At 40.4% G+C, this 9,261-nt stretch overlaps 1 protein-coding gene across 4 annotated transcripts in view; it reads left to right on the forward strand.

Moving 5' to 3' along the window:
• Nucleotides 1-8,483, forward strand: part of KLHL13 (kelch like family member 13) — an 80,666-nt gene extending 72,183 nt beyond the window's left edge. For all 4 annotated transcript variants that reach the window (XM_036401890.2, XM_036401891.2, XM_036401888.2 and 1 more), the window contains 2 exons: nt 404-517; nt 2,075-8,483. In XM_036401890.2, coding sequence (XP_036257783.1) covers nt 404-517; nt 2,075-2,562 — 602 coding nt within the window. In that variant the 3' untranslated portion in view covers nt 2,563-8,483. The remainder of the gene's footprint in view (nt 1-403; nt 518-2,074) is intronic.
• Nucleotides 8,484-9,261: the final 778 nt, after the last annotated feature.

Genomic DNA, 9,261 nt, shown 5'->3' on the forward strand with positions numbered 1-9,261 from the left:
TGCATATGCTGTGCTGTATGTTGCTGTGCAAATCCTTAATAAAACAGTGCAATACAATAGAAAATTAGCACACAGAGTAGAAGATTAGAACACAGAGTGTTCTCTGAGCAAGTGTGCTGGTGGTACAACCCACCTGGACACAATCCTATGCAGCCTGTTCTTGGTGACCCTTCTTTAGCAGAGGAGTTGGATGAGGTGGAGTAGATGATTTCCAGAGGCCCTTTCCAACCCCATCTGCTGTCTGTTTCTGTGATAATAATTTCAATAATTCCCTTGAGACTCCCTCAGCTGAAGTGTTACTTGTTGGCACTTCCTCTGTGGATGTTTCTGCCACTGCACTGAGCTGAGCACCAAACTGCCCTGCTGCTTTCACCACTTCTGTGCTGTCCTTTGTCTCCAACAGCCACTGTGGAGTGTTACAACCCCAGAATGAACGAGTGGAGCTACGTGGCAAAAATGAACGAGCCCCACTATGGTCACGCTGGAACAGTCTATGGGGGGTTAATGTACATTTCAGGTAAATAAATCACGCCTGTGACATCATCTCTGTGAAACAATTCCTTCTCTAACTTTTTCTGTTTCAGCAGCAGACAGTACAGATTAGTCTGTAGTTGCAGCAGGATTGCCATGGTATCAGTTGTGATGCAGTTTCCTATGAAGCCAGTGAAACAGCACATACACTGCTGGCTCTGACAAAATTATTGTAGATAATATTATGCTTAGTAAATGAATAGCTCTGAATTCCAAAGCAGTTGCTCACTTTACTGATCAGAATAAAGTTTTCTGTAGCTGCATATATAAATTGTAATATATAATTTATATATTATATATAGCAATATAATTAAACATAATATTGTTATAATATATAATTATAATTGTGTATAACAGTATTAAATAATTATATATTATTATATAATATAGCAATTAAACACACCCTCCCAGTAAACTTTGGAACGCATTGGAAATTTTATAACTTTAAACAACATTTGTCTTCATTGAGGTACTGGAAAGGGCTAAGTTCTTGTGTTAATCATAAAATATAAGTGATATCTGTACTTTCACTGTTTTTTTATTTGAAATATGCTTGTCCTGTGTGTCACTGAGGTTGTACTTTCATTACATTTTTTTTCCAAATGCATTGTCTGAAAATCTGCTATTAGCTTAATTTTTTACGAAGATTCAATCTGTCTGTCAGTGACCATTGCAGGGATCACTGCCCTGTATTCTCCTACTGAAATTTTAAAGGATGTCCTCTCAGAGCAGGAGGTGGGACAAGGTTGCTTAGCTGACAAGAACTGGTGGGGGATGTGCTGGAGCTGCTTCATTTAGGGGCTTTTGTGCCAGTAGGCAAGGAGGAATTTGCTTTAGAATTTACTGTGAGGTACAGGTGCTTATTTTGATGTGAGCAAGTCCATTGAGCTCCTAATTGCTGTGCTGCTGTCAGTTGTGTTTTGCCCATTTTGCTTGTTTTACTGCAGGTGGCACATACATATGCTGTCTGCTGTGGTTTTTTCATGTAGATCCCACAGATTTTTCTTTTCCTTTTGTCCTGGAGCCTCTCCAAGTGCTTTTGCAGGGAGCTATGGAGAAGGTAAATGTAGAGGGAACCCTAGGTAACTATTAACTGAAGACTGTTTGAAATGTGTGTCCTCTCTATTCACTTGAAGTTGATGAAAAAAGATTTTTGATGAAAATTCTACTATGTGATACTTAAAACACAGTGGCATAGTATCAAAATTTGAAAGGGAAATGGATTCTTGTTGGTGAGAAACATAACCAGCAAACTGAATGAACACAGGCAAAGAAATAAATTTGCAAAGTAGAAGCATAGGTAACAGTTTTTTGTTCTTTTAATCTGCCAGTATAAATTGTGTAATGAGGTGCAGTGTGAGACATGGCTTCTGTCCATATTCCCATTTAAAGGAGCAAGTGTCATTTGAAATTGAGTACTTTTGTGATAGTACTAGAGTGAAGAAGTTATAAGGAAGATGGAATTCTTTCAGTAAAATGTATTTTTTGTTATTTAATGCTTATTAGGGTGAGCACTCCTCTAACATGTGTCTTGTTTCTTTAGGGGGAATCACCCACGATACTTTCCAAAAGGAACTCATGTGCTTTGACCCTGACACAGACAAATGGACTCAGAAAGCTCCCATGACGACAGTCAGAGGTCTGCATTGCATGTGTACTGTAGGAGACAAGCTGTATGTTATTGGTGGCAATCACTTTAGAGGAACAAGTGATTATGATGATGTTCTAAGCTGTGAATATTACTCACCAACTCTAGACCAGTGGACTCCAATTGCCGCCATGTTACGTGGGCAAAGTGATGTCGGGGTTGCTGTCTTTGAAAATAAGATCTATGTTGTTGGAGGATATTCTTGGAATAACCGGTGCATGGTGGAAATAGTTCAGAAGTATGATCCAGAAAAAGATGAGTGGCATAAAGTATTTGACCTTCCAGAATCCCTTGGTGGCATTCGAGCCTGCACTCTCACAGTTTTCCCTCCGGAGGACAACACAGGGTCACCGTCCAGGGAGTCTCCTCTGTCAGCACCTTAGACCCATCCCTTGGCTCACCATTGTAGTAACACCTCTGCACTGCATCATGGGGTCTCTCATTTTTCTTCAGTAGTTTCTGTTAGGCTTAGCCTACAGCATTTCATACAATTACTGGAAAAAAAAAAAGGACTTTGACATTATTTCTGCTGTTTGTTTGGCCTAGAATGTCTCTCAAGTGGTTGACAAAAAAAGATGTACTCGCCCGAGCCAAATGTTTAACAAATGAGAGGGTATTGTCTATAAAATGTATGAACTAGGTACGTTATTAATGTTGTATGTTGGGTGTGAGGTACTTTGTAGCTTACATTTGGGAGCCCAGTGAGTCAAATTTGTATTGAACATGTCACTGAATTTCATGTTGAAATCCTTTTTCCTTTCATTTTTGACTGCAGATCACAAGGGTAGGTAGACCACATCAATGTGAACTCTCTGAAGGTTGCCAAGGGGCCTGAGCTACCTCCCTCTTTACACAGAGTATTTTTGACATATCTGTTTACCCACCTGACTTTGTGGGTGCTTTCAGAGCATATGAAGTTTCTTAGGCAGAGGGAAGAAATAAAATAATTTTAAAATATTAGCACTGTACAGGAGCGGACCTTGTAGGGGTCGGGAGTTTTTTATAACATACATCAAGTGTTTTTCCTGAGTCAGTTGAATGATGCTTCAAACAAAACATTCTAAACATATTTGTGTTTTTTAATTTGTTCTTTTTGTTCAGGAATTGGCTTCCTCTTGCATGGGAGCACATACTATTAACAAATGGGAATTCAGTGCAGTTGTGTATTCTGTGCTATGGCTGTACTGAATATGGGTAGTTAAGGGCTAGAATCAGTAACTTAAGCCACTGAATTTGACCAAATGGTTCCATCCGATCAAATTTAATCTACCTTTTCTCCTTTGTTGTTGAGATAACTTGCATAATGTGTCCTCTGTATAGTCTCAGTTAATAAGGTTATTTAGCACAAAGTGCAGCTTCAGTGAGAGAGCTGCTTTTGCTCAGTGAACCTGGACTACCACATTTTACCTTCTTTTGTTCAATAAAACTTTTAACTGCAGTTACCCAGTCTAAGCTACCTCATTAATGTATTTGGTTTTTTCCTCTGCCTCACTGTCTCCAGGATACGTGTGACGTATATCCATGTGGGTAGGTGAACCTGCAGGAAACCAATGCACAAGTGATCATGAATGGGTATTTTTGACCTACTTTTAAGAAGCTATTTTGGTCTGATGTGTTCATTTTATTGTTAGGGACTGATGAAAAACCAGTCTTAATGTTTTTTCCTTGGAGAACTGCTTATGTGTGCAGCCCTGCAAATTCACAGGAATCTTTACCTGCTCCAAAATACAGTGCCCTGCTGAAAAACTGCAGCTCTGATTATGCCACTGTGGTTGTTCTGAACTTCCCATCATGTTACAATTCATTTTGCTAATGAACACAGTCACGGGGGCATCCTCTGGGGGAAAATGTTTAAACCAGCTTATTGTGTTACCTATTAATAATAACCAAGTAAAGCTTAATCGACTTTTATTGGGATTTTGCTATTTGTGTTTTGTCCCTGCTTGATGCAGTCAAGCAGCAGGATTACTGTGTTGTCAGATTTGGACATACTGATATTTATTCTTTGTGCAGTTTACTAGTAATGGTCACTACAAAAATCTACATGTAAGCTTTAGGTTTCATAATTGTTTTGGTGAAAATCAAAATCAATTCTTCCTCTTTAAAAAAAATTGAAGTCTCAATTCCATGTGGCTGTGCAAGATTATTGCAGGTGGAATAGTGGCACCAGTGGATACTCCTGGAAACTGGCCAGTGAAGATAAATTGATTCATCACCCTTAGAATACTCTTCTTATGCTGTGCAAAGCACTGGGTAAAAAAATGTTGCTCTGTTGTTTAAGGATTTTTCAATCATTTAAGTGTCCCATGCTACTAATTTTTTTTTTCCAGCTCAAAGACCAGATTTTAGATCCTGCTTGAGTTTAAATCCCCTGAAATCCATATTCAGTGTCTCTTTTATTAATTAAACTGAAAAGTACTTGAAGGAGTTGCAATTCCTTTAGGATAATGTACATATGTCCTGCTCTTTGTATGCTGGGGATGAGGGACACAGTGTTTGAAAGTGGGTATCTTCACTGGTATTCTCTGTTTGGAAGAAGCTTAACATGAGTTCTGATCATTCTGAGGTGGTTTAAAGCCAGGATGTCAGTTTTGTGTCTGAGCCTCGTCTAGCCAGGAGCTGGTATATGGCCACAATGTTGAGATTTTTTTGTTTGTGGGTTTTTTGTTTTGTTTTTGTTTTATTTTTTGGTTTTGTTTTGGATTTTTTGACTCATTATTTGTTATACGTAAAATGGAAGAATTATTTTTGAATGTTTTGTCATCAGTGGATTAAATGTAGTGCTTCAATCAAATTAATCTTTGGGGTTTTTTGTTTTGTTTGGGTTTTTTTTTTTAATCTCCCTCTGGATTAAAGTGTTTATAATTACATTAGTTAATATTTACTCACAAGGATTGAAAAGCAAACATCAAAGACTTGCCCAAAACTGCAAACTGGTTTCTTCTGTAATGTAGTATAAAATGACTTGATGCTCATTGAGTCTTTCTTAACCATAGCATAAGAACCCCTTTCCATCTCTGAACCCACAGCTGTAGGAACACACGTACAAATTAGGATACACCAAATTTCCATTTCCAGTCAGGCTGCCTCTTCATCAGTCTTGGCTTCTCTCATGTTGCAGTTGTAGTACCTGAATCAGAAAAGCATCTGGATGAAAAGCAATTATAGCTATTTGATTTGAATGAAATTAGGGTTGCATGGTGTGCCAGCTGGGAGAGCCACAGGAGCTGTCTGCCCTCTCCCAGGGATGCAGACACACACTGCAAAATTCATTCAGACTTTGCTTTATGGTGCCCAATTAGCAAAAAATGCCAAAAGGCCTCACTTCATATAGAGTTTGCCCAAAGGCCCATCTGATATCCCTGCAGAACCCAGCATTCTGACTCCAGACATGAGATGACATTTCCCTTGTTCTGTGTTTTGAGACAGGACAAGAACAATGGGGCAGAAGACCTGGGAAAATTCAGGTTACATAAAATTTCTTTGCCTTGTTTACATCAGAGAGTTCATCATCTGCAGATACCCATTTTTCTGTGATTCCCCTCCCCTAAGAAAGTTGTAAAGTCCAAAAACCTGGTCCAGGGAAAGCAATTCCTGCAAGGCTCCAGCCAGTCTTGTGGCTTCTTGGGATAAAGGAGTTGAACTGAAGGGATGAGCACTGGTGCAGCAGAACAGCCTGGCTGTGGCTCTACAGGCCCCTTGGGTGGAAGAATCACTTCCCCTGTTCTCAGGACAAAAGTGAGCTGTTTTCTTATAAACAATGCTATTTTTAAATTGCAATTCTGTTTCTAAGGGATCTTTAAGGAGGAGCATTTTAGTGACAGTCAGAAGCTCAAACCAGTAGTCTGGTCCTTTAGTGGAATAGTGGCAGTCATGGATTAGAGCAGTTTGCATGCAGATAAATAAAGTTCTACCTAAAGGCTTGCAGTGTTAATCTGATGGGCTGGTTGGACATGAAAAAATAATTTGATACCACAGCAACAAGTGCAGTACAAATATCTGGAGAAGTTTCTAACCAAAGAATTGAGGATGATCTGATCAGAAAGGATCATAGCACTTTTCTTTGCAAAGTTCATTCTGCCTACCAGAATTATTGTTCCTTCTTCATTTGCCCTCCAGCTGGTGATTGCCTCACCTTTACACTGGTGTCTGACTCTGCTGGTCACTTTTTTTAATCTTTGGTTTGACTTGATGACCTTGGTAGCTGACGTCTCTGTAACTTCCTCTGCTCATGGTCAGAACAGATAAGGCAGAGGCTTTTTAGTGGCACTTACATCAAGAGAGAAAATAGCCCACTGTGAATAAATGTATTTGTAATTCAGCTTGTGCATCTTGGAAATAGAAAAGCAGTTTTAAGCTAGTGAAAGGTATGTGCATGTTGCAGGAGTAATGTGTGTCCCCTTTCCTCCTGGCTTGCACCTTTTGTGGTGTGTGGAGGGTGGTGTGGAGTGGTGACCCAGAGATCTGGAGGGAGAGTCAAGCTCTCATGTGGCACTTTATGCTTTCCATGCTCTGTGAAAGTGTTCTTTCCTTGCACACCATATGTAGCTTAGCAGGTATTCTTTCTTTTATATTTTAAATGTGAATAATGATTCTTTGTGTGCAAATGTGGTCAGAAAAATGGTCTTAAAGGGCAGAGTTATACTTTGCTTAATTGATAAAGTTTTTTGTCCCATGAGTATCGCAGGACCCGTTCAGCTGTGAGAAGGTGATTGCAGTTTGAGAGGCAGCTAGGAAATCCTGTCACCAGGTCACACCTGGTTCTTCTTGCCAGTCTTTCACAGGTCATTACGTGAAGTTCTTTTCTCGGTCAAAAGGCTCCAAATTTGGTGTCCAGCTCTGTTGGAGCTGCTGCTTACCCACTCTGGTGAAGACGTGGTGGGATGTGTTTGCTCTTTAATGACCTGGTAATTGTGTAGAGATGCAGCCCAGGGGACCTGGGAGTGGTGCTACAGCAGGAGCCACAAGTGGCTGACATTCCTGAGGGGATGCTCTCCTACTCTTTGTGTTACTTTGGCTCGAGTGCTGGTTTTCCCCCCATCTTTGGGAGTATTTATTGCTGCTCTTTGAGTTTTTAACTTTTTATTCATGAAATGAGTAATGCCTCTGTGAGTCTGCGGTGGGAGCAAAAGGTTCAGGTGGCTCTTTCAGAGCTGCATGCTCTCAGGCTGTCCACATGGTTATTAAACCCTTTCCATTTGGAGCTCTGTTTCCTAAGTGTTTAGGAGAAATCATTTTGCAATGTGAAAAGATCTCAGATGAAAACATGTTTAGGACTGGAACAAAAATGCATATTGTTTTAGATATTTTTGGTCATGGCTTAGAAGTTAGTTTGGACTTTCAGCTCACAGACTGAATAGGGAGTGATATATATTTTATTTTTTTTAAATAACTTATAGTTGGCTTAAGTGAGTCAAAGCTCAGTTATTTGTACCTGCTTGCGCTCTTGGCTGCCCTGTTGCTGTATTCTCCCTCAGACCACAGCATTCTGTGCTGTCTGGCATCTGTTTCCTCGTGTAAGGGCACCTCCTGTCCTCCCTGCTGCCTGTTGATTGAGTTCCAAAATCAATCTGAGCTTGGGTTCTTACATCCAAAGTACCTGTGGAACTAAAGACCATGTGGAGCTGTGGATTGAGGGCAATGGCTTTGACATTTAATTCCCCACCAGCCCCTCATTGCTTTGCAAGAAGTTCTCAAACCCAGCCCAAATCTGTGTGCATGAGGCAAATCTCAGGCTGAAAATTTCAGTAACCTGGGCGTCTAAAGAGCACCAGAGTGTCCTTGTCACCTCTGCAAGCAGAGTTTGCACATGAGCTGCTGAGGACTCTGGGAGGGGCAGGAACTCCTTGGGTAACCAAACCTTTTATTGGCCTTTGGTTCTGCTCTTTCTTCTGTGCCCAGGTGGAGGTGGTGGGAGGGCAGGTCAGGGTTGGGTCACACTTTCCAGCTCTCAGGAGAGAGCAAGTTTGTTTATTCTCCTCTGTCTGCACAACACAGCAGGAAAGAGAACAGTAGGAACATTATAGATTTTAAACATTGTTTCACAGAACAGTGTTCATTAATAAAGGAAGAATTAGTCTGTTTTAACCTGTGTTCCTCATAACCAGGATTGTTCCAAAATACTTGGCTTCTGTTGAATTAACAACTTTGCCTTTACCTCCCTTGTTACACGTTACTGTAAAAAAAAATTGCTTGGTTTCTTTTCCATTTGTTTTTCATTGCTTGTAACCTTTTCTTAGAAATGTGGAAATAATTTTCCTTACATGTTTTATGCACCAAAATAAACACACCACTGATCACCTGAGTTCCCTCCCCATGTTTTTTACTCAGTGCCTGCCAGTGTATCTTTCCATATTTTTACCCAAATGTTTGACAGCTGTCAATAAATACCATCACAGAGCCATAAAATTCCTGCTGATGGGTGCTGCATTGGGATAAAGAGGGGTCATCTCTTTCTTAATCACTTCTGGAAAAAAAAAATTGCTTTGAAGAACCTCCTGCCCTGTTTAATACATTTAAATGCAGATTGTTTTGGCCTGTGCATGTTAACTTTAGTTTTGAATATTTGTCTCTTTCAGATAAGTAACTGCATTGGGTGCTTACAGTGCAGTGTTTATAGAGTGTGTGTTCCCTGCTCACCCCTGGGGGAGGCACTGGGTGCTGAGGTTTCCTTGGGCCCTGCCTGCCAGGTTCCCTTCCTACCCAGAAGGACTCTTTGGGAGTGATGTTCTTCCATCTTCAGGGGAACAGCCTTGTGACTAAAGAGCCTCTGCCAGGGTCAGGAGCAGTGAACTTGGAAGGAAAATCAAAGCAGTTTCCTAATTGCAGTTAAAGCACAGCCCAAGTTTCCAGAAAGGGGGAGAGAGAGCTGCTGTCCCTTAGGCATGTTTTGTCAGGAGTTGAGGATATTAGCAATGAAAGGATTGTTGCTGTAAATGAAGACAATAAAATAAATCCCTACATCTGTCCCCAAAACAGAGAGATTGCTTCTGTTGATATACCACACTATTAATATTTGACTTTGTGTGTATATGGGATGTCTCAAGTGCTCATATCACATAAGTGATGCCCTAGTTCCCATT

The sequence above is a fragment of the Molothrus ater genome, chromosome 14, assembly GCF_012460135.2.
Source record: "Molothrus ater isolate BHLD 08-10-18 breed brown headed cowbird chromosome 14, BPBGC_Mater_1.1, whole genome shotgun sequence".
Classification (NCBI taxonomy): Eukaryota; Metazoa; Chordata; class Aves; order Passeriformes; family Icteridae; genus Molothrus; species Molothrus ater.